This window comes from Mytilus edulis, chromosome 1, assembly GCF_963676685.1.
Source record: "Mytilus edulis chromosome 1, xbMytEdul2.2, whole genome shotgun sequence".
Taxonomy (NCBI): domain Eukaryota; kingdom Metazoa; phylum Mollusca; class Bivalvia; order Mytilida; family Mytilidae; genus Mytilus; species Mytilus edulis.
The window spans coordinates 76803146-76830922 of record NC_092344.1 but is presented as its reverse complement, the minus strand read 5'-3'; the positions used below and the strand labels follow the sequence as shown (position 1 = coordinate 76830922).

Below are 27777 nucleotides of genomic sequence, written 5' to 3'. Positions count from 1 at the left end.
AAAAGAACACAAAATCATCTATCTACAAACACGTTCATTGATTCGCGTGTTTGACGTCAGAAATTTTTATACGTCAAATATATTTGTCGTTCAATGTATATACAAACAATTCGAAAATTTCACATGGGCAATATTAGCGTACAGAGTTAAAAAATTAAAAGTATGTTATAATTAATTTCAGCATTAATGGACCGAGATTTAAAATAGTCCAAAAGTTCTATAGAATTTATAAGAATCCACAAATAGGTAATTCCACTACGCAATTGAATAATTTTGACGTTTGTGGTTCAACGTATTTTCTAATTCATAATAGAAATATATCATAATGACATATAATATATTATGAAATATATCATAATGACATATAATATATTATGAAATATATCATAATGACATATAATATATTATGAAATATATCATAATGACATATAATATATTATGAAATATATCATAATGACATATAATATATTATGAAATATATCATAATGACATATAATATATTATGAAATATATCATAATGACATATAATCATGATAATATATTATGAAATATATCATAATGACATATAATATATTATGAAATATATCATAATGACATATAATAGAACAATAGCATGCTGACGGGATATTTTAAAGTAAAGAGTTACGTTATAAGAATCAAAGAAACACAAAAAGTCGCATATACAAAACACAACAGCAAAACATGAAAGATAATACAAACACATTGACTGGATGTTTAAGTACCGAGCCACGTTAAATGCATATAACATACAACAATCCAACAGTAAAAGTAATATTAATAATAGAACAAAGACAAATAGAAGAACGATATAACACGTTGTTAAGATGATAAACAACTTCAATACGCAAAATCTATACATCAAGACCATCATGTATTATTTGTGAAGTTGATACGGAATAGTTATTAACAAGGCCCTGGTACCTTCAGATGAAAAAGGACGAGGCGTTCTTTGACATACCCCTGGTTCAAAGCAACATTAGTTTACCGTTGTTTAAAAGTCATAAATCGATCAAGAGAAAACAAATCCGGGTTACAAACTAAAACAAAAGGAAACACATCAACTATAAAAGGAAAACCAACGAAATAACAGAACGCATAAGTGCAACAAAAAACAAACAACAATGCAACATATTTATATGAACTATTAGATAACAACTGTCATATTCCTGGCTTGGTGCATATCTTCTGTTTTATTTATAAAGCGTCGACATTTTTTCTATCTATTTTGTTTTTAAATGTTTAGTCTTTCCCAATCTGACAATAGTGCATAACCAGTTGTAGCTTCAAATAGTAATCCATATTTTTTTTATATATTTTTGTAAAAAGCATGATATAAATTGTTTTTCGAAAAACATAGGAAAATTAAAAACGGAAAGTCCCTCATCAAATGTAATAGTAAAATGCTCAAACACATCAAACGAATGGATAAATACTGTCGTTTTCCTGACTTAGTACAGGCATTGTATTATGTAGAACATGGTGGATTGAACCCGGTTTAATAGCTAGCTTAACCTCTGACGTGTATGTTAGTCGTATCATAAGCCATTATATTGACAACGATGCGTTAACAAAACAAACAGACATAAAAGTTAAAGTGTCAAAATAGGTTGAGAGCAATCAACATTGTGTCATAATCTTTATCCCAATAAAAACAAACAAGTATTTAACAAACAAGCACAAAAAGGCATATATAAAATTTAACAACCTCATTCATTGCTTTGATTATTTTATTTTATTCCGCTTTAAAAAAAAGTGAAGGGTATACTGTTTTACCTAATTTTGGTTTCAGGATTCATATAATATAAAAAAAGAAGATGTGGTAAGATTGCCAATGAAACAACTGTCCACAAGAGACCAAACGGACACAGCAACTAACAACTATAGGTCACCGTACGGCCTTCAACAATGAGCAAACCCCATACCGCATATTCAGCTATACTGTGTGATGCGTTTTCAGATTCATCACTCAACAATTTCCTGTTTACCTAATACTTGTATCACTTTACACGTCATAGTCAAGCTGAACATTTTCGACATATTTTCCTCAGGAACCATAATACAAGGACTTCTCTAATTTGGTTTCAGGGTTTAAATAAATGTGTGAAGGGTTTTCAGATTCATCACTCAACATCTTCCTGTTTGCCGAAATACTTCGACGGGGGAATCATCAGTGAGCAGTAGCTCACAGTTATACTTATTTATGTATGTTAAATCCACCCGAAGGCCTCGGTGACTATCGAAGATCGGTGGTTTTCTCCGGGCACTTTGGCTCCCTTCACCAATAACAACTGGCTGCCACGAAAAAGCCTTTTGAAAATCGGTGCTTAAAAGTGGCGTAAAAACACAAAAAAATCAATCATTCAATTAAATCCACCCGTAACACACATATACGTTATGCAAGTTTAATACATAAAAATCTTTAAGAAAGCATGCAATTTAAGTGTCTTTACTTGGGTACTTGACAACTGTTTCCTCATTATAAACTGTTTGACAGAATAAGACAATAAAATGATTCATAAAAAATGGACATCGTAGATACAAATATCTTGTTTAACTAAAAGATAAACAAAAGCCATGGCATAACACAAAAATTAGACTGAAAGTTTGAAAACAAAAAAAGTTTATGATCTAGACAAAACATTATTATTAAGATGATTGTTTTTAAGTAATAATTTGTTTGTTACGTTTGAAAAACGTGTTTTTTTTTCTTTTGAAAATTGGTATTTCATTTGCAGCAAACTGTGCTTATCTTTTTGACGCCTGTTTATTTATTCATCTGAGACAGACTAAATATAGGGTCTTTTGCATTAGAATGAATAGAAGCTAGAACTATCCTACAAGTTCACGTTCAAAGAGCGCTAAAAAAAGATTTTATTTTTTGAATAAAAAGTTTAAAATTGTATAAATAGGTTGGCATATAAGCTGGAGTTCTAGTAAGCAATAAAACCAGATTTCGTATTTTGTTCAAGAAAAATATATAAAAACGATATATTTTCGGAATCATCATTAATTTAGCTATTATCTGGCACAAAAATTGACAATTTAAACTAAAACATAATGTTTTCCTATCTAGATATGACTATTTGGGTTGATGGACTTTTAACTGTTCAGAGAAGAATTGGTTTTCTTAGTTGTATAGATTAATATAACTAAGTAAAATACTTAGGCATGAATAAAATCATCGATTTGGGTGTACCCAATATTTATAGATGCAATCTTGAAAAAATAAGGAATATTATAGTTTACATCTCTTTTTAGTAGCGACGACTCGAGCATACAATTTTGGCATTATTTTAATCATTTTATTATCTGTATATTTTGGATATGACATGCAGTCACCAGGAAACATATCTAATTTATTGCAATCTCTGTAGTGATGAAGGATTATATTGTGAGATTGAAGTGAGACCCTGTAACGAGAAAGAAAATACGTTGATGTGCATTAGAAACCAAACAATACATTCTTATTTCAATACGTTTAAATTTAACTTAAATTTACAAAAAAATCGTATACATGAACATTGCTTCAAGAAGTATAAGACTGTGGTTAGAAGTAGATTTTTTCCATTGTTTTGAAAACAAAAATAAAACATCTATTTAAACTTTTTCACATATTTTTTCTTAGCAAAGGGGTTGAAACACATATGTAAGCTTATGTGGTTGTAAAGAAAACAAAAGCCGCTACTATGTTTTCTGCTGTTAATGTTTGCACGTAGGCCTACATGTTTAGTGCATTTTGGTAAAGTGTTCTTTGGTTAGTTCTTTTCACAACTAATGATGACCAATTAACGTTATATATAGCCAAATTAAAATTTATATAATTATTTCTTGCATGTTCCACCATTTTCTACATTTAAGAATGCATGTGCCGGATCGGGAATGTGACAGTTGATGTGTTTTGTCATTTGATTTTGCCGTTTAGTTGAGGACTTTCCATTTTTGAATTTTCCGCGAAGTTCAGTATTTTTGTGATTTTACTTTTTCCTAAAGTCCCGGTTTTTATTAATGTTTCTATACATATAGTAGAAAATATTCAAACGACTTGTACTTTATATAGAAATAAGAAGATGAGGTATGTTTACCAATTAGATAACTCTCCAGCAGAGACCAAGTGATGCAGTGCTATTTAGTTAAGAGAAGTATATAGAAGTCACCTAATGCAGTACAGTAAAACCTGTATAAACCGGCCGGCTACGGGACTATGAAAAAGGGCCGGTTTGGACAGTGAGCCGGTTTATTCAGATTTCCGTTTTGACCGGAAGTTAATGACTTGTGAAGTCCTAAATTTTGCATGTAAAAGTTCTCTCTGTTTGTAAATTTTATCTGATAAATTAAAATACTTTCACTTCGTTTTTTATTGTTTGCATTTGCATCATAATGCTCGCGTTGTTTGGATTGTAAGACGATAGTTTCTATTTACTCCCATGATCAATAATTTGAAATGTTGGAATGGCCGATAAAAAAGCCAGAATATTATCAAACGTAGTTTCATCACTTTCGAAACGTTGTTATACAGTATACAATATCCATTGACTATTGTCTTCCGGGTTTTTTTCAATATCAAGGTCATTTGTTTAGGGGTTCACAACAGGGAACCCAGAATTTCGAAATCACGATGTGAATTTCTTACTCCGCTATTTTGATTTGTTTATCCAAGTTAAAACGTAAGTTCAATCCAAGATGTATTCGGTGTGTCTTTTCGTTTAATTGACACGTTTATAATGTTTTGATAAATAATACAGCTCACTACTGTACGATTGTAGGTTTACAGTTTGACACCTGACTAATTGATTCTCACGAAAAGCCATATTGTATAAACAAATCTGTTTTGATTGCATATCGATCATTGAAATTAATTAGACAAACCGGTTTTGACAGGTAATAATTCATGTAATTAAGAGTATTGGGACTTCATAATTTGACCGGAATTCATAATACAAGGGTCCGGTTTACAAAGGGTATTTTAACAAAGACTTTGGATGGAAAAATATTGGAATTTCATTTTCGGCCGAAATGGACAGGAAACCGGTTTATTCAGGGTCCGGTTTAATCAGGTTTGACTGTACTATATTTGTCTTTGGCGGAGCCTGAAGACTCGAAATACTCATTGTGCGTAATGTAAATAGAATAAAAGTTTGTGTGTTTGTCCGTTTAAGTTGTGTGTTGACTTTTTTATTGGTACTTAACGGCATCAAGAGACATTTTAGTGTGAATACTTTCATTTGCCTATCACAACCTACCACACATTAGTTTACATTACACTTCATGGCAGTGTAGTTGTACATAACTTATGTCGTTTCGTCGAATACCCGAAATTAAACTAATTTAAAGAACATGTGCTGTATACAGCGGGATAGATTTCTTAATGTTTCGTTATGTATCATTCAAAAGTGGCCTAAAATGTAACACCACTTTTTGTTAATGATAAGAAGGGTTAACATGTGACTGAATACTTTATCAAAATGTATTATAAGGCATAAAAATGAAGAATGCTTCGTGGTCTTTGAATACAAATATAACTATTGGTGTTTTTCTGTCGTTCTTGAAGTATATAGCTATATGTTAAACGAATTAATGTCAAGCCCAATACACGTCTACATTTAACCTGTCAAACATACATACATGTATATGTTTTCCAATTATTTAATAATGAACTTGTTACTTCATACCTTAGGTATCCATTCTTTGGCCATATTCTATGTGTATCAATTGTTTCTGTTCTGTTTGGCATATAAATATTTTTATATCGATATGCAAGAGGACATGTTCGTCTTATATATTTACTGGTTATCAGAGGTTCTACGCCTGATACTCCCCAATCCGTTATAAAGAACGACACATTCAGGGTAAAGGCAGACGCATCCGGATATAACGGTAAGATCTCAGACTAAAAATTAAATTGTACATAGATTATTGTGAAGGAAGAGAAGGAGGAATTATGTTATTGTAATAATAAAAAAAAATGCGAGAATTTATGTACGCTTCTGGTAACACGATATGCACCCGTTAAGGGTAGTTTCATTTTCTTACATAATTAATGTTGTGTTGTTCAATTATAGAAACTGAAATATTATTTACTGTAAATTCTGAAATTAGTGCGTGCATTTATTATTGAGAATATGGTAAAATGAACAACAACTCGAGATAAATTATTGTCATTTCAAGAAAATCTGCCTACAGCTATATATACATGAATCAGATATTTAAATGCGAGTTCTTATTATTGCAGTACTCACCAAGTCGCATTAATAAAAACCTCGCAATAATGTCAGAATTTAACAATACATTATGCCTTGTTCTATTTCTAAACAAAGCAGTTTAATTATCTTATCTCTTAACTTCACAATATTGCAAGGCTTAAGAAAAGATGATACGGTAACATAGATTAAAAAAAAACACACACATCAAAACATATTATACTGAACACTGAATCAAAATCAAAAAGAACAACTCTTCTAAAATAATCAAATTGATATATTTGATGCACTGGATATCATGCGCTTCTTGTTCCACAAATGGCATCCAAAAGAATCGAACATCGAACCGACTGTTTTTTACTACTTTTCATTCTTGTAAACCTTTCGTACTTAGCACAAATCAGCAAATTCCTATTTTCACATCTTTGATTTCAACTGACGAGTGATCTGACATCCTGCACTTGATATACGCATACTAGCACATTACTATATATGCGGTTATAGCTTATTAAAAATTACATTTCCTTTATGAATAAAAGAAACGAAATGTAAAAATGTTTCTATGGTGGTCTTCCAAATCGCATGTCGACCTTACCAAATCTGTGTCCGTCCTGACAGTAGATTTTAATACCGGAATGTGGAATGTCTACATAACTAAAGTCGTTTTTCATTGCCTTTGTTTTGATTCCTAAAGTTGCATTCTAGTGCCTATTATAAATCAATTTCGTCTGAGGTCAGTAATGGCCAGAGCTTTTTTTATGTGCGAAGAACGCATTGGCACTTGCAAATGTATATTATGTATGCAGTGGATTTGAGACTCAACGACGGACACGTCAGCAGCACAGTTTATGATGGTAAATAATGTTTAATGAACTCTAAAGAAAAATCATTATTCTATTACATAAAAAAATCCGATAAAGAATACAATAAAAAATATCCTGAAGTAAGATTTAAATTATTCTTTTCCTTTTTTCAAATTTTGATGTTTAATATTCTTAGCTCATTTTACATTGTTACGTTATCTTTCTCTTTCTTAAATTAATCGTTTAAATCCTCAAAATATGAAATCTACTTTCTACGTATAGTTACCATTAGTATGTGTGTGTATTTAGAAAATCTATCGTTAACGATGATTTCGTCAAAATCTATGATCGCCACAAAAGCAAATCCCTGTAAAAATTCTTTACATGAGTAAACAGCCACCTGTTCATCGTGGGAACTTTGATGGTAATGCCATTGTTGTAATGTAAATCCTCTATCTAAAACACGAAAAAACAATTGATCATTTTTCAGTAGATAAACATGTTTTCAATATTAATTTGTCACTTTAACAGTACATACATAAAGGGTTCATATAAAGTGGTTAGTATTACATGTACATTAGGAAGAAAATATAATGTGATATGAGAAAATAAAATAATACTGACATGAAAGGTATAATTAAATGTGATCAAATAGATAAACTAGAAAAAAAATATAACAGAATTGATTAATAGATTTTTATATGCTAGTATAATATTAACAGAATCCTTTAAGTTAATTTTCTAATGAATATCCTGGTCTCAAAGTAAAATGTATACATTCAGTGTTTCAGTGTAAGACTTTTAGTTTGAAGTGAAATATCAAAAGACCAATATGTAGGACAAAGCAAAATTTTTGTACACAAAGTTAAGTATTTGGCTGTTTTTCTTTTATTTTTTTGTGTTGTTTTCTTCTTTTTTTTTTTTGGGGGGGGGGGGGGGGTGACAGGGAGGTTGCAAATAAAATACATTATCAAAAACAGTTAATAGTTTTCATTTATATAAAGGATACAACTAAAACAGTTTAGTCTACCTCATATCTTGACTTACTTAGATATTGACAATGAGGGTCTGTTGAAAGCAAAACTTTACGACAAACCAGATAATGTTAGCTTCTCAATTCTGAACTTTTTATTTCTATGCAGCAACATTCCAGCAGCGCCTGCATACGGAGTTTATATCTCCAAATTGATACGATATTCCCGCGCTTGTATTTCATATCTTGATTTCCTGGATAGAGGGTTGCTGCTCACAAGGATTCTATTAAACCAAGTGTTCCAAATGGTGAAGTTGAAATCATCCCTTCGTAAAATTTACAGACGCCATTACAAGTTGGTTGACCGTTATGGAATAACCGTGTCCCAGATGATATCGAAAATTTTCTTACGTCGTGACTACAGTCCCCTCCCCTTTTCATGAGTGTGACCTACCGAATTAGGCTATTTACCGGGTTAATAATAACATGAGCAACACGACGGGTGACACATATGGAGCAGAATATGCTTACCCTTCCGGAGCACCTGAGATCATCCCCAGTTTTTGATAGGGTTCGTGTTGCTCAGTCTTTAGTTTTCTATGTTGTTTCTTTTGTACGTTTATTTGTCTGTTTCATTTTTAGCCATGGCGTTGTCAGTTTATGTTCGATTTATGATTTTGACTGTTCCTCTAGCATCTTTGGTCCCTCTTTTTTAAAATAACACATTACAATTAAACGATGTAGTTCCTAACTTGTATAATAAGTGTACTTGTATAATAAGTGTAGACTCAAAGACATTTTTTATACCTCATTGCTACATGTATGTGCTGTTTTTATACCGCCTGATTAATCACAGATTTGTCTTTTCTAGTCTAGTATTGTGTTTAGATTTAAGTGTATTTTTTAAGACATTGAAATATATTCATAGTACAATAAATCAATTACCGCATAAGTCAATGCTAGTGGTCGCATTGGTCTTTTTGTAGGGTATGAATGATTCGTTATTTTTTTTTAAATAATATTAAAGAAAAACGAATTTTGGTAGAACCTTGTGCCATCTCATACATTGAAATAGCTTTTATATAACGGATTAAAAGACTTGTCAAGTTATTTATTTCAATACCTTGTAAGTCACGTTATTTATTTTCAAACTACCGAACATACCATTCATTTTTTTTTATTATATTGCAATTAAAAGCATTTAGAAACGTTTCCCAGCTAACGATAGTAATAGACTTTAGTGCAACTATTTAATATTCCGTTATTTTTATTTTTCTTAACTTTCGAACACTGTCAAAGCCCTTTCAATTATAGACGTCATTTTTTCGATTTTTTACCAAATCTTTTATATTATGAACATCCCTTTAATCAACTTTTATCTCAACTTTATTATGATTATTGACGTCACTTTTGTTGATTCAAACTAAACCTAAATTACATAACAAACCCTCGATCTTTTGTCTATTATGTTTATGAGAATGTATATTCATATACTATGCAATGCTAATTATATTTTGGAGTGGTTAAAAAAATGACCTTACAGATAAATTTGTTTTTAGCTGCTATTGGCCATTATCTAGCAGTTTTCTTATTTAGGGCCATGCTGCTTGGTCTTTCTTTTTTTTTATTTTGTTGTTGTCTACCTTGCATTGTGTTGTTTTTCATCTACATTCCTGTCCCTCTTTTGTAGGAATTTGTAGTGTGTAGTACACACCATGTATAATATATCCATGTTCAAAATATTATACATATGCAGATGATTCAGTTGATATTCTTTGCGTGTATGTCATTTGTCATTTAATTATCTGTCATTAGTTATGTCATTCCTTGTAGGTACGTGACATGATATTTTCGGAAGAAACATAAACCTAATTTGAAAGTGATTATTGAATTTACTGTTGTCGTTGTTTAAATATTTTTCAAGTACTTACCTAATTTCCCAGGCATATCATTTGGAAAAGAAATTATTGTTGTAATCCCTTCTCTTTCATAATATCTCAAAACTTTATACGCATCTTTATTTAAGGATTGTAAAGATATAAGAACCATGTCTACACCCATCATTTTCTGATATTCGAACCACTCAATAAGGTGCAATGGATTTAGATAATTGTAAGCTATTTTTGCACATATTCCGAATCCGTTTTCTTTTATCTCTGGGTATAACACAGGATGAACATTATACGAAATACTACATGATTCCATTTTTCCAATTAATTGTATATTGATCATCCTAAAACCAATATTTCTTACAGAACACTGGAATTGTCTTGCTATTAAGTCAGTAAATTTACTGTTATGGATATAGGTCTCTTTCACGACAGCATTTACACGATAAATAGGTGTTCCTTGATACCCATATATACAACAGTCGCAATTAGACTGTTTAGAGCCATCCAGGACATTAAGAACAATATTCTCTATAAAACTCCATTCTGTCTTTGCTTCCGCTACTGCAGAGAATACATGTACAGTTTCAAAACAAGATTCGATATTCTGAAATTATACAAAATCCTGTAAGTTACCAATTTCAAATGTATTATTTTCTTGTTCAATTTATGTTAGGTTTTGTGAAACTTTATGATGCTTCACTTAACTCATTTTGCAATTTACACTGCTGATAATTTAAAGCGAGTTAATAAAGCATCATAGTGGGGATTGGTTTCATTTAAAACTCAAGTGGTAAATGTTTTTTTTCTTTTTGTTGATACTTCATATGTGTGACTCTCTATAATTTAGAGCGCATACGTCCATAATACCACGTTCACGTCCATAATAACTATTTAAGGTTGATTAGTTATAAGTTTCTAGCACAACTTTCTGTACCTCGGACTTTTTTTTTATGGCGGCTGTAATTGGCGGAGTACCTGGAGATAACTATCGAACTTCGGCAGATATATATGAAATCGTTGCATCAGTATGTGTGTGTTTCTTTGTGTATGCGACAATTGAGTAAATAGACTAAAGACTAATTACCTTAACGTAGTTTCTTTTGCAAATATTGTGTAAAATAAAAGCAATAAGAAAAAGGAATAATGAGCACACTATTCTAGTTTTGTTCATTGTATTTATTGACGTTATGTTTCAAAAGAGAATGTTTTCCCTCAAATCAATCAAGCAAAACAATATAGTATTGAATCCAAAAACTTTATTTAATACATTTAGTCAAATATAAAAACAGCATAACACTCTTTCATTGATTACCGTATGAAACTCCGTTGCTTGTTTATTTGACAGCGGTTTTCATCATAATGTGTATGGTACAACTTACTAAAAATCAATAAATGCCTTCTAGATTTCATACTGTACCAACCGTACTACGAACTTAGATGAACCATTAAATTATTTCGGCTCACCTTTGCCTAATTTTTGTTTTTTCGATAACAAACGTCGATTTTAGTGTTTAAACAAAAGTTCTAGCAAATACGATGTTAACATAAATAGCAATCATGATTTAAATCTATTCAAATGAAATTGTTGGGCATTCAATTTCCTTTTTTTGTGCCTACCTGAACATTATAGGGGTACCAGATTTCAAGATACGTTTTTCTTCCTTTTTTTTAATGATCATTAGATCTAAAACAAAATGTATTTGAACTTTAACTTTAACGGAAAAGCACAATTTCGTTTATATTTATATATTAATGTTTTCTACAAATTAATTCTAAACGGCAGGCTAAAGCTGTGACTCGCATAAAGAAATAGGTCAAAATATGTGATACTAATACAGAGATAAAAATATAAGTGATAAAGTGTTTGATAAATGTATACTTCAGGTTTAAGATGGAAACACCGAGAAAAAGACTTATTTCTAAAATTCCAGTTAATCAACATAATCAACTGTAAGCCGTCGTTTAAAAGGAAGTAGTCAATATTCAGAGTAAGAAATTATTTCTGAATTACGCTCTATTGGTCATAAAAGAAGATTGTATACCATAATAAGAAAATGCGACCACTACAAATCTATGAATATCGTATGTTGGTCAAGGGATTACCATGGTTAATTATCCTATTTCTAATGCAACAACGTTTGTAACGTTCATTTTTTAACGTTGTTTTCTGTCAGTTTCATTAGAATGGAGATAACAATATTGTATTTTAAGCTCCGACGCTAACGCGTCGCAAGTAAACCTAAGTTCCAACCATCAAATCCCCAATTAATGCCGTCGGAGCTTAAAATACAACACAATTATCTCCTAATTGTCTTACAAGAATATATAGAACAGTAAAAATAATTTTAGCTCAAAATCCATGTTGATCCAAAATGAATCATCAGTGATTAAATCAGTAGGGAAACTATCGTTTGAAATAAGGATTGCCGTTGAAATCAAGCTACAAATAAAAATGTTTGAAAAATTAGACGTGATAAAGTCGTCAAATCCTCGTCTTAGGTATTTCAGCTTGTTATTGTATCGAAAGAAACAATAAGTAAGACTATGTTTTATATTGCATCGCGCGAACACATGTATTCGAAGAGGAATATACTTGATTCAGACAGTGGAGGGAAAATATAAACGGCAGTCAGCTATATTGAAAACTTGATTGACGGTAGACTATTATTTTATCTAAATAACGAAGAAATCCGTGCAATAACTGATACGACTGATGAGGAAATATATCGACATACCGTCCAAATGCGCTAGTATTTCAAGGATCCAATTTAACGCGATAAAGGGGTGATGACATTATCGTGTAACGCAATAACCAACAGTTGGAAGGCAAACGCCTGAATCTGACAGATAGAGGTCAATTTGTCGACAAAAAAAGAACCCGTATGTAAAATGTTCACGCCCACAAACAGCGCCACCTATAATTTTTTCTGCGGCATCTTTGAGAACGATGTCCCATTTTGTAGTAAATTAAAACATTAAATTAACTAAAACATAGAAAAGTAAGTGTAAAACACAAATTGAAAGATATATTTGCAGATAACTGTTTATGCATGATACGCTGGCAATGTGCCCAATGTCCTTTAATCCAAGACTGAAAATTAGTTTGTTTCCTACGTCAAGATGGCGGATTTCAATGTTTACATTTTTTCACCTATTTATAATCTGACACAAATTCGTATCCAATCATTTATTAGCAATTTTATTATTGATCTTTGACGATCATTCAATTAAATTTGCCGTTAGAAAGTGGCTACACGTTACCAGCCGTCGTTACAAAGTAGCCATGTGTTTTGTGGGGATACCTTGGGAATGTTGTGTATTCAAAAGTTACGGTAAAAATCAATGTTATCTTCCTTATATTTCCATGCATACACAATTTATAACAGCAAATCCATTCTTAACAGACCCCATAAGGTAAACGGACATATTTAACTGTCTGCTTGAGCAAAAATTCGTGTAAATAAGTCTGATGGGCCGTTTTGAATTCAAGCACAGCGACAAACACGTGGTAGATTGTTTATGTTTGAAAGTGTGTTTACCTGAATTGCACGTTGATGTTACTATATACTTACCAATAACCTTTATCGTGTTATACTTTCAAGAGTTATATAATACATCTTACCCAAGAAATACGTCTAGGTAGGTGCAGGGACTTCCTTTACTTGGTCCTTAACTAGTGAGGGTGTAATGATACATTACAGCATTTTTTGCATAAAAATTTGATATATTTCATGTACATGTACATTTTATGTACACAAAGAACAATAAAGTAAATGAACGTACATGGGTTTAATTCCCACCCTAGGTATACCTTTTGACTCTCATAACAGGTTGGAACAAATAGAACAGATAGCAATTGACAATAATGTAATGCTAAAAATTAATGCTAATTGATGGGGTTAAATCATCAACATCATTTTTTCTAGTATACAGCAGCTCATCTAAGGATTAGTAAGGGCATACTTTACTAAAATTCCAGTGGCTATAAGTCCTGTCTTTTTTGCCTCTGATATTTACTTATTTATATTATAATGTCTAATGTTCTCTTGTGCATGTAGTAAGGCAAAAGCTATTGTTACTCTTATTTTCCTCATTTGCCTTAAAACAATGGAATGTATTGATTGTTGATGTATGTAAAGTGACTTGTAATTTAACTGTCACTGCTAACAGAGACTTGGACTCTGGTGATAAGTTTCCAGAATGTTATCTCATTGGCAACTATACCATAAATGTCAGTTTCCCCTTTATAAGTTTTAAGAAAAGAATTTATTGATAATATAATAATAAGTTGTAAAAAAATTGAAAAGTGTTGAAAAATAAATGTTTTGAACTCAGAAAACTATCAATATATAGAGTATATGCAGATATTGTTTTAATTGGGCCTTTGGTAATATTTGCCTGTTAATTGAAGATATAATTGTTATATGCCTTTTCAAATATATGTGTGGCTCTGATCTGGCTGTGGTTTAAAATCTAAGAATGGAGTTGGTTATCTCCATATTTATCTGATTTATATCAACATCATTGTTCCATTATATATACATATATATAAATCATTGTATAAATACATGTACATTACTTTGCTCTTCATATGCCCTTTAATTGGAATAAAATATCTTGTCTTATACCACATTTCTTTATTTTAGCACTGACAGGTTAACTTTTAAAAGCATTTAAAGTAAGTGAGTTGATGACAAGCTTGAGTCAATGATTGTAAATCCAGATAATATTATGAGTTTTTTTATATAGTAAATAATGTTATTAAACTGGTTATCTCAATTAAAAGAACTGACATTCCGCTTTGAATTTATTTCTGATATCAGAATAATAAATTTCTTTTTGTTGTCCTTTTTCAAAAAAATTCTGAACATACTGTATTTAAGTCAGTTTTGTTTTTGTCTGAGACTACCATAACATGGGAGGTGACCACAATCTCTATGTTATACATTGAAGTAGTCTCAGGTTTTTGTAGTCCAATTGACTATGCATTTTCATAGGCAGATCCAGGGGGCCCTGGGGGGCCCGGGCCCCCCCCTTTCGTAGGAAAAATTTGGTTGATTATATAGGGAATCATTGAAGCATGACTGGAGCGGGCCCCCCTTAGGAAAAGTTCTGGATCCGCCAATGATTTTAGAGCAGGTAAATGTGAATTTGGATTAAATTTGAAGTTGATTCAGTATATCTAATGACATAATACCACTATTTTATTTCAACAAAGCATTTTCAAATTTTATTTTATACTGGTCAGCTTAGGTTATTATCCAATCAATAATTTAATTGAAAGGACAGTTGGTTGCAGGACTTTTGAATTCAAATATAAGAAAGAAGAAGAAATATAAAGCAAAACTTGAAATATTACATATAATAGGATTTATGATAACTGCAGGATATCAGATTGCAATACAGCTTTTGTTCAGTTATCTTTGTGTTGATTATTATGTTTTAAATCCCTTTCTGGTTCTTCAGATTTTTTTCTCTTGATTAAGGCAAGCAACAGAACTTGTACAACTTATGTAGTTTCTTATCTCTGGGTGAATCCAGAAAATTTTAAACATAAGTGGTGGTATTCTTAACCAAGGATAAAAAGGAGGATTCCAACTATATGCATGATCCCATTCAAATGCATTAATCTTCCATAAAAAGAGGATGTTCCAATCACCAGACTCCCTGAGATCTGCAATTCAAGTGTATCTTAAAGCAGCTATAATAAAACAAAAATTGTGCATGTACTTCTGGCCACTGCAGATTGATTTTATTTTCAATCTATGATCATCTATGGTAATGGTCACAATTTTGAAGACTATATTTCCTTTTTTTTGCCATATTTTTGTTTAAATGTAATCTTCTGCTTCTGCTTTTATTGTAACACAGGTTCTTCTGACAAATGACTGATAAACCCATCTTGTATCCTTCTTTCTACCAAAAGGGTGTTTGAGAATATATATATACAATAAGTTCAAGTTTCAGAGAAAAAATCAGTCTGTTATAAAATGTAGGTAATTGTCTTCTTTGGAAGTGTTCAAAAACCTGTAAGAACTTGAAAAAAATGTCATATTCAACCTTTCCATGACTATTTTAATGTTACAACAGTAGAGGAGCATGGAATATTGAAAGGTATTCAAGAACTCTTCGAAATAGATCTGCAATCATTAATTTTACTCAAATTTACTGTTGTGAACTTGCAATATCCTACGATGCGCGTACCGAGTTATCTCCCTTTGATCTCCGCTTCGCCACGAATAAACTGACACAATTGCGTATCCGGTGTTTTTGTGATCTGATATTGTTATATAAGGAGCAAAAAACGGTTTTACTTCATATTTTATACCCGTCAACACGTTACCAAACCCATTTAAGGATTTATTAAGGATTTTCCGTGGACCTACGCAAATTTTCAGAAAAAAAGTTTCACTTCAGTCGTGAATTTATAACATTTTAACAATACCTTTTTATTATAATTATATAAAATAAGAAAGCTTATTCAATCTAGAATTGAACACTTTGGTTTTTATTAATGTACGAGTACAAATAAGACGATACGAGTCCAAAAACCACGAGACATGCACGTTTACCAAAAAATCGTAAACTCTGACCTTTTATCACGTGACCAATGTCTTGAACTTAGACGCCATTAAATCGTTTGCCGTTCAACTGCAACATTATCATGATCAAACTTAACGGACTTAAGTTAAATTGAAGCATGATGAGTTAGCAAATGAAGAGACATTAGAGTATTTAAGAGGTAACGTCAGAGAGCACCAGGCAGGACTGTTCAACTAAAAAAAAAATATTTGGTCAAACATATATTTTACCCTTTCAGTATAACATACTGACTGGGAATATATACTTTTTTTTACAATTTTTTGTGAATTTGACATTTTTTTTAATGAAATTCAATAAAAGCACTCAAACTGCGAATTTTCATTGAAATGAATTTTTTTAGCGTTTTCAATTATCAACCACTAGAGACAACAGTTATGACTACACTACTTATCTCGAAGTTAAGTACTAGGTTTGTGTAAAAAATAATGAAAATAAAATTTCTGGCATCTTTTTTTTTTTTTCAAAAATTAAGTATGAAAATCCAAAAAAAAAAGAGAAAAATGTAAAATTGAGAAAATTATTCTGTGGCAAACCAAAATGGTATTGCATAGATTAAGTTGCAAGATACCATATACTGTTGCATCTTTATTTTATTTATCATGTTTAAGTTATGATGAAAAAAAATAAAAGGAAAAAAGGTGTAGTCTGGTCTCCACTTTGTTTGTTAGGTTGCCATAACAACAATAAAATGTACACTGTTCATTTCCTGTTGGCTTCTTTTGTACAAATTTTCACAATGAAATTACTTAGTTGGGAGATGTAAGATAATTCTCATTGAGCCAGTAGATCATAAGTCAATGTCACAGATACATACAATACAATTTTTGCTGTACTTTGACCTCAAAGTACAAAGATGATTTTTGTTTACTAAAAGTGTCGGGAGCAGATCTGTTTGTCCTGTGACAAAATCTTTTGATATTTGGCACATGTGTGCAGCACCTCAAGGCAATGTGTTGTGTTCCATGGATGATTTCCTATGTCTGACGTTTATCCTTTAACAATGTTTAAGGTATATGTATTTAAAAGAGATCAAAAGAGGTATGTTTAAATGTCCATTTCAAAATCATATACTTTGACATAACTTATTGTAGCTGTTTGACAATCCACACACTTGCTAGTTTTGTGATTGCAATTTTCTAAAATGCTGCATATAGATAATGCTTTCACATTTTATGATGATTTTTTTTCACTTCCCCTACCTATTTGCAATAACAACATTGCTCACATTTCTAAATAAACAGTATTCTTTTGATTGACATGACAACACCTTCTTAATGCAACTAAAAAGGTTTACCTTCAGATCATGCCATGCAGGAACCCCACATAAAGTAATGAGACAAATTTCCATCCCAAACCATCATAGTTTAATTCTCAATGACAAGCTCTGCCCTTTCCATACAATAACCTAATATATTCTGAACTGTCAATTGGCATGACCATTATGATCATAGATCTTGTCCATTTAATTTATTTTATGTGTGTGGGGGGGGGGGGGGGGGTCAGATCATTGTTCCAAGGGCAACGTTATGTAAGGGGACTGACACCATGCGAATACATTACTGATTAGTACATGCACGTATATACTTCATAGTGACAAAATCTACAAATAATCATGCTCTTGGTTTTTTGCAAAATCAATTATGATATGCAGATTGGTTTAGTTCTTTATTGAAGGCTGTGCCTATTGCTATAAACTTTTACATCGTTTGGTGACTTATAAATGGAGAGTTGTCTAATTACAATCATACTACATCTTCTGTTTTTTTATGTGTTCCATAGCAATTTCTTAAAAACCTTTGAAAATAGAAACACTGTTTATCTTCATCACTTTGTTTAAAAGTCAGATTATGACAACAGAGAATTATTCCCATACGTCACATTGATTATGGCATACATGTAGCTGTGAAGTTGGCAACCATAACAGATCTCCTTTGTTAATAAGACGGATTACTTGCCCTGATTAAATGTTACATATACTTGAACATAACAATTAGTTTATCATGTTTATTCAATCGATAAATTTTGAACAAATGCATGTACTGCACAAAACAATAAATAACAAGGGCATGTCACATTGATACTTATAAGAAGTTTAATTCTTTTTGGTGCACATATTTCTGAATAACACAGAAATATTTACACAATTATTTTGAAAAATACTTTTGACTTTTTATCCTTTTAATAGATTTTTTTATACATAAATTGATCCGTGAATCTGTAATAATTTTGATTTTTTTATCAACACGGGTGCAGGAGTTTCCTTCTACATTGAAGGCCCATTGGTGGCCTTCGGCTGTTGTATGCTCTATGGTCGGGTTGTTGTCGCTTTGACACATTCCCCATTTCCTTTCTCAATTTTACATATACAACTGTTTTAAATTCATAAATACCCTTGCTTAAAATAAAAACATATAGGAATATTTGCCTATAAACACATGAAGCATGATAAAGTAGATTCAGATACCCAGTAAGCTTTTAAAAGATATATAGATCCATAAACAATAAAATTTAAATTTTAAAATTGTGCTCTATCAAAATTGGCATTTTCAACATTGCGGTCTCTCAGTTACTGTAGTAACTGCCGAAATATCACCAAAAATCAAATATATACATAAAAAACTAAAAAGGTATTGAAATGTCCTGTTGGCCATTTTGAGTCTCCCAAACTGGTGACAGTTTCAAGTGTGTTTTTAGCTCAGTCACATGAAATAAATTAAAGGAATAGTCAAGCTATACATTTATACATCAGTTTTTTGCTTGAAAATGTTGTTGAATATTATATACATGTAAATCATGTATGTAGTATAAACCCCAAGGGTGACTGGGGTGTAGAAATATGGTCACTTGGTCTTCTCCCGACCGACAGTAAAACGCTTGCTGAAGTGGGGCGTCCGTTTGGCTGTGCGGGATGTATCAAGTTCGCAGTCACGTCCGTCAGAAGGGGACGTTAAATCTAATGCCTCGTGTAAAGAGAGTGCCACGCTCTTTGCACGTTAAGAACCCTTGCAACAACTCTTTGAGGGGTCCGTAGGTGGCCTGTTGCCAGGCAAAATTTCTGTCCCTATCCAATATACCTTCATTTTCCAGTGGCAGTCCAAATTTCCCCGACCATCATCCTAGATGGCCTTTATTACAACAACCTACCTATTGTATTTATTGTGAACTTGTTCTCGTCCTGAATATGCATGAAATATTTGCCACTGGACGTTAAGCAACCAACAATCAATCATCAATGTATGTAGTATAACATTATTCAAGTACAAATATTTGAAGTTTAAAATAATTTTTTAGAGGATTTCACATTCAGGACTTCATAAACATTTGTAGTGGGAGATTGAAACCCTTCTGGCATATCTAGAGTACATGGTCTCATTGATATTTTTGTGTGGGTTATCTGTTTTTAATTTTTTTTAAACTTGTTATAGATCTAATAATGTTTAAAGGTTCAATTGTTATGCATTCTTGTTCTGATTTGCATTATGTATGTAGTGATGTAATGTGTAGTATACTGGATTTCAGATTTCACATACTTTATCTTATACATGTTATATTGTACTTTATCTAAATAAAGATAAACATTTCCTATTTCCATTTTCAATTTTATGTAAAACTAGACGCTCTCAAGAGCCTGTGTCGCTCACTTTGGTCTATGTGCATATTAACCAATGGACACATAAATTCATGACAAATTGTGTTTTGGTGATGGTGATGTGTTTGTAGATATTACTTTACTGGACATTCTTGTTGCTACAATTATCTTTATCTATAATGAACTTGGCCCAGTAATTACAGTGAAAAATATTTTCTAAAAATTTACCAAAATTTATGAAAATTGTTAAAAATTGACTATAAAGGGCAATAACTCCTTAAAATATTTTGGTCATGTTTGACTTTATTGTAGATCTTTCTTTGCTGAACATTATTGCTGTTTACAGTTTATCTCTATCTATATAATAATATTCAAGATAATAACCAAAAACTGCAAAATTTTCCTTAAAATTACTAATTTGGTGGCAGCAACCCGCCAACGGGTTGTTGGATTTCTCTGAAAATTTCAGGGCCTAATAGACAATTTTACCCTGTGTCAGATTTGCTCTAAATGATTTGGTTTCAGAGTTATAAGCCTAAATCTACATTTATTTTTAGCCATGGTGGCCATCTTGGTTGGTTTGCCGGGTCACGCCGCAATTTTTTAAATAAGATACCCCAATGATGATTGTGGCCAAGTTTGGTAAAATTTGGCCCAGTAGTTTCAGAGGAGAAGATTTTTGTAAAAGTTAACGACAACGGACGACGACGATGCTGGACACAAAGTGATAAGAAAAGCTCACTCGGCCCTTCGGACCAGGTGAGCTAAAAATGTACTTTAAGAGATACCGGTACTCACTTTTGAATTTTCATATCCATGCAGTATGTTTACTTCAAAATCAAGTTTATCCATTTCTCTAGTTATAGGCTCCTCTATCATTCTACATTTTTTGTACATGTAAGTCTGTCATCTGATGTATCTTTTATCTGTTTAAAAGAAATAACAGATTATAAGGTGATCAATTATTCTTTGAATTGAATTTGGAAAATTGTATTTAAAATCAAATTAGTTATTCTCTTATCTTAAGAACCCATGGAAAATATAAAATAATCCTTTTAATAGCATCTTACTACTTTAAAACATAGAAAACTGATTCAACCTTTCAAAGTTACATGGCTTTTTTGTATAATCAGTTCTTTTGTTAAATGGACAGGTTAAAATGTTAAATGATTTAAATTAAATGAACACTTTAGTGCAGGAAGGTCAATTGTGATTTACTAAACAAGTTTACTTCATATATTTGAGTCAAATTAACCTTATATGCTCATCATGATCATACATGTACATGTACAAATGTATCTTATACTAATGACAACATCTCAAAATGAGCTATTTTGCTTTTTTTAACAGTTTTGTATTTAATGTAAAAAATTTGAAATCCTTTTATCATATACATTTTTTTGTACATGTCTGTATTTAGTTTCTAAGGACATGAAGGACAATAAACAACAAACTTAAGAAACAAAAGTATTGCCGTCCTTACAGATTCCATCGTAATAGTGAGTTAAGAATCTAATTGTCTTAAGATTTGATTTACTAGTTTTATTCTTTTAAACATGTATGTACATGATGTAATAAACATGATAAGGTCATGTAAAATATAGGTATATGTTCATGTAGCAATCAAAATTACAGAAAATTTAAATTTGACTCTCATACATCATGTACATGTCATAAATTAAAAAGCAATGATTTACTCCTGCTTTTTACAAAATAAGCTTACTGTTTCCATGTACAATATACATGTGTATATCTTACATAAACATATACAGTCATGATATATGACTATCCTGATAACTGTAGGATTATCTTTACTTTTATAAATTGTGACTTGGATGGAGAGTTGTCTCATTGACTTTCATACCACATCTTCTTATACATGTATCTATTCTACATGTATCTACAAATTGTATTCATTTGTAGTTGCTTGCATTCATTTTTGTACCTGTACATACATTATGTATATGAACATATTAATGATAAGCATGATAAGGTGACAGACATGTTCATGTATGGTCTGTTATGTATATATACATGTGATTTTCTCATTGGCAATTATCATGATCATACTATATCTTCTTATTTTTGTAATTTGTCTGACTCTGATTTTTTTTTAATTTTAAATTATTATCCTATTCAAATAATTTTTGAACATGATGAATTAAAATGTATAAAATTGCATTCAGCACAGATCTTACATATGCAGATAAGAATTTCCCATTGTAACTCACAAATGTGAAAGAGGGGGGATTTATTGAAATAATTGAACAGGCCTCATGATTGTCAGTTGGGAAAGTATTGTAATTGGAAAATGATTTCTAATTTCAAAATAAAGCAGAATCAAACAACATTGTGTCTAGAAAATTCTCACAGAAATTTGATTTTGATTCCATATAAAAGACATTTTGAAAAGTATGTTTATTAAATTCATTTAATCTTTTGAATGCTTTGATCTGGGAGTATAATAGTCCCAGCCTTGATTGATGCCTTTTTGTATCAATTTATCCCAGAAATAATTTCAAACTCCAATAATTTAAACTATTACCTGTTCCAACTGGTATAACTTTGACAAAAAAATCTTTTATACACTATAACTATCATCTGCTTCACAGTGACCCGCCTTTCCAGTTTTCAAGATGCACAAAATTATAGCATTTAGATCTTTTCTTGGTGTCTATGATATTATACTGTTTTAAGATGGGAGCAAACTGTATGATTTACAGCTGAATCATCAAAACTACTAACGGATTGCTTTAAATTCCTAATATTCAATATTTCCAGCAAACAATAAAATAATTTCAGTCTTTACAGAATTTGTTACTCACTAACTGCCTCTAACAATGTGTCTAGGAATTGATCATCATTTGTACATGCATTCAACAAGCTCCCGATGAGGGAAATAAGTTTCCCAACACCCGAAAGCTATATACTTTTGTTAAATCCTATCAAAATGTTCAATTATGTACAAAAATATACAACAAAAGTTTTCAATCAAAACATTTTCATTCACAAGTTTCAAGTTTCAAGTTTTTTACTTCTCAAAGAACAATAACAAATACTACATAAGTATTCATAATATAACAAAATAACAAAGTATCAAATTAATGCAGTGAACATTATAAACATTCATTAACATATACACATTTGAAAAAGTAATGCATTTAAAGGAAGACAGTAAACTTCAAATCACAACATTACAACCTTTATCGGTTTTTAAATTGAAGAGTATCACTTTTGGTATGTCTAAACACCAAAAGGTTGAAAATAAACCGCTGTTTCAAGACATTTTACTGCATTAAATCATTTACATATCAACAGATACCAGAGATATTATTATCATTTCCTGTTGTATTCATGGTCATCTTTTAGAATATATATCAATTGTTGTATTGTAGGCTGTTTTTATTTTTGTTTATATTTCCATATATACGCAGTCAAATTTACTGTTAAATCAAATTTATTTTTTTAAACATAATAACCCAATATGACTTTTAAAAGTGTCATTTCCCAACAAAACAAGATGCATACAATACAAAAACACAATTATCTCAAAAAGGTTGTTGAACAAAATTTCCAAGTTCTGCCTGGTTTTCTCTGGCATTGCCTCTTAAATCTAATATCTCTAACAGCAGTAAACGTTGACTGTCCTGTATCACTCGTTACTAAAACTACCAGATGATAATCGCACTAGTCAAAATCCCAACCCCTTTTTTCTTTAAAACAAGGTGCATTTGATTTGTATACAGCTTGTCAAAGGGACAATGCCGAACTAGTAGAATATCGGAAGGAAAAGTATGATTCATGGAAACGGGGGAAGTATCCATTGCAATGGCTTAAAACATCAAACTAGCTTTTGTAAATGATCTTGAAATTGATGCCCTTCGAAAAGTAATTGTATTGGGAAAATGGGATGGAAATGAGCCGACATACTGATCCATGGAGATAGGAATTGACAGGAGGCAAAAAACTTGTTATACCGAATTAGTTCTTGAAAGACCCAAATGTTGCAGAACACTTATCCTACATTCATGACATGAATGTTGTTGTCCCCGCAGATAAATCCCCAAACAACATCGATTTTGTGTGTAAAAATCATTACATTGACTGCTTGATCAACGAATTAGGTATTGACACTTCACTTTGAAACTCAACATATACCCTCACAACACTTACCACAGAGGAAATCCTGGATAATCATAGGTCTGTTTTATGTTCCTTTAGAATCTCATCCATAGATGAAGAACTGGATTTTCCACCACTGGATTGGATACCTGAACTACACAAGTGTCCTTACACACAACTGTACATGTATATTACTGGGTCTCCCAAGTGCTCCACGACAAAAACCTCTCTAAATTATTAATATCTATTTTATCAGCAATCAAAGACGGGCTTCAAGGTTATTGTGAAACTGTCTATCTGAGGTGGCGTGAAATAGATGCGGATACTTACAAATTCCTAAGATATTTTAGAGAACATACAATCTAACTCTCTTTCAACTTGCAATAGTATTAAAACTTTTGACTTTTCTACACTTTACACAAGTATTCCACATTCCAAACTAAAAGACAAATTGAAAGAGTTTGTATTGTTTTGCTTCATAAAAAAGAATGGTCAGCGTAGATGCAAGTATCTTGTCTTAGGATGGGATAAATACTTCTTCGAAAGGATCACACTGATTCAAACAACCAATTCTCCGAAACTGACATTATAAAGATGCTTGATTTTTGACAACATATTTGTAACGTTCGGAGTACGTGTTTTTCAACAGACTGTCGGCATTCCAATGGGAACCAATTGTGCCCCTTCTTGCCAAATTGTTTTTTTATTATTATGAGGCTGACTTCAGACAGGAACGTCTTAGAAAGAACGATAAGAAGTTAGCAATATCCTTTAACTCTACTTTCCGCTATATAAATGACGTTTCTTTTCACTAAATAATTCACAATTTGGTGACTATGTTGAACGCATCTATCCCATCGAACTAGATATAAAGGATACAATACATACAGTTAAGTGGGCCTCATATCTTGACTTACATCTAGAAATTGACAATGAGGGTCGGTTGAAAGCAAACCTTTACGACAAAAGAGATGAAATTAGCTGTCCAATTGTGAACTTTCCATTTCTATGTAGCAACATTCCAGCAGCACCTGCATACGGGGTAAATATCTCCCAAGGAAGCTATTGAACCAAGAGCTCTAAATGGTTAGTTGGAATCATTACTTTGTAAATTTTGCTGACGCCATCACGAGTTGGTTGACCGTTACGGAATAACTGTTTCACAAAAGATACCGGATATGTTCCTGACGTCGTAACTTCAATCCCTTTCCCTTTTATGAATGTGACCTACCGAATTAGACTATTCACCGGATTTTTTATAACATAAGCAACACGACGGGTGCCAAATGTGGAGCAGGACCAGCTTACCCTTCCGGAGCTTCTGAGATCACCTCCGGTTTTTGATGGGGTTCGTGTTGCTTATTCTTTAGTTTTCTATGTTGTGTCATGTGTGTTATTGTTTGCCTGTTTGTCTTCTTTCATTTTCAACCAGTTTATTTTCGATTCTTAAGTTTGACTGTCCCTCTGGTATCTTTCGTTCCTCTTTTAGGGGCGGGCTTATCCACGACATCGAGCATAAAGGACACAATGAATAGAGAAAACAACGATGAAAAACAAATATAACATATTGTGGCCTTTAGCCAAAAAAACGCTAATTAAGGAAGCTTGCGGGTATAAGATTTTCAGAAAAAAAATAAAAATTTATCTTTTCATTACAAATTTTATTAATTACCTTTAGTACATTTGTAGTTGTTACTTTATTATAGGGTAAAAAATCATTCCATAAAATCAATTCGTGTTGGTCCCATGGGACTTTTAAATTGTAGATATCATTGAAAAAGCTTCAAATTGTCTCCCTTTGGTGCAAAAAATGCCATTTTTGGCATTAAATTGGAATATCTTTTTAACTCATCCGTGACCTTTATTTTTTATTGTTGTTTTCGAATAAACTGTACATGAACTAAATAATTGTAAAATTTAAGCGATTTCTATAATTTAGTTCTTTTTTTATTCAGATATTACCGCTTTTTCTCCTATTATTTCAACAGAAAAATAGGACATTAACAAAAATGTATACTTCTTTCGAAGGCAGATTGTGAGCGTAAATGAACGTGACCCCATTTTTGTATTTCATTTTTCTATTAAGTATAAGATAAAGTTCATTTATAGAAAAATGTAGCGAAATCCTATATTAAATAAAAAAGTTGATTTAGACCGCGAGACCCTTACAGTAGTGTTTTAAAGAGTGCATACTCTAGCAACACAATTGCAATTAAAGAATTAGTTAAAACTATCACGATGGAGTATTATCCATAATTCGTGACACCTTCGTTTAATTTTTTTAGCGTAAAATTGAGCAAAACAATGATGAACCAGGGGAATGTCAATGAACGTTCGAGCTTACATGGACATTTTTTTCTTTTAAACAAGGTGCATCAGTGAGGTTTCTGTCTCTTTACTGAGGATTAGTTTGTTTTCTTTTCAATGAGTGCTAGATTCAAATACATTCTGACATGAATGCAGGTTTACCTAAAGTTAAGTACACATGCCTTCCAAATCTTGTAATCTACTGAACATTGGTGGAAACAACCTTCCAATTAAATAAAAATTTTCTTAAAGTTGTTTCAAATGACACAAACGTAATTGTACTTCTAAACTCGTTTGAAATGTAAGACTATAAAATCTAGTACAAATTTCAAAATAATTATAATGTAGCTATGCTTAAAGCAGTTAAACTAAAAATTTATTTCAATTACATAGCCTTTCCCTCATTGTCTGATCAATAGTGGCTTAACTAAATTTAAACATAATTAAACTAATTTTGTAACCATAGAATGAACTGTGATACAAAGATAATATAATGATTGATGGCCCTTCTATTAACTGTTGACCCATGTTAATGTAGAACATGTGTAATTTTTTTATTTTTGTTTTGTTTTGGAGTTAAATTTTGGAATGAAATTAGAGTATTACGGTATATTATTCCAGCACTTGTATAATGTAAGGAAGTTAAATTGTAATATTTAAAAAGGGCAAAAGTCGGAAAAATTCGATTACAGTCATGCATAAATAGGAGAAGTTTAGGAACTCCGGTATTCCTGGCATAAAGAGCTACATTAAACCTACTAATATTTAGATAGCACGGCTATACATAACCCAACAGTCTTTTCTGTATTTAAAAAGTGGAAATCTATTTGCCACAATGTAACATTAGTAACACACCTAGTTTTAATGTATCAATTGTAATTTAAAGATCATCTTAAGCAAAGGGGATGCAAGAAGCTTGAAATAAATCTTAACTGCGAATCAGCTCTCAATATCGAACGGTCAGAGTTAATTCGCTTCAAACAAGAATCTTACAACCAAATACTACTAGTATTTATAACCAAATATCTTTTTTCATAAGAAATGTAAATAAAGCTCTGCGTAATCGTTGTAAAAATAATTCCTCGCAATGAGTAATCAAGGATTTGTGTATCTTACTATACAAAACTTTGGCGTGATGCAGGGAACTATTTCTGAAACCTCTAATGGTTGCGTATAGTTAACATCAGAACTGAAACAAAATACTAAGTAGATAGGGGGTCAAGTCTTAGTTCAACACGAATGAATGGGTCATGACCCTTGAAGAAGCACC

General features: G+C 31.6%; 1 protein-coding gene across 1 annotated transcript; it reads right to left on the bottom strand.

Annotated features, from left to right (window-relative positions):
• Positions 1-3212: 3212 nt before the first annotated feature.
• Positions 3213-11048, bottom strand: LOC139520012 (uncharacterized). The gene is made up of 5 exons (XM_071312383.1): positions 10971-11048; positions 9926-10490; positions 7308-7477; positions 5691-5908; positions 3213-3431 (listed from the first exon to the last, which is right to left on the bottom strand). Exons 2-5 carry the CDS (start codon positions 10224-10226, stop codon positions 3257-3259), a joined length of 864 nt encoding a protein of 287 aa, XP_071168484.1. The 5' UTR covers positions 10227-10490; positions 10971-11048; the 3' UTR covers positions 3213-3256.
• Positions 11049-27777: the final 16729 nt, after the last annotated feature.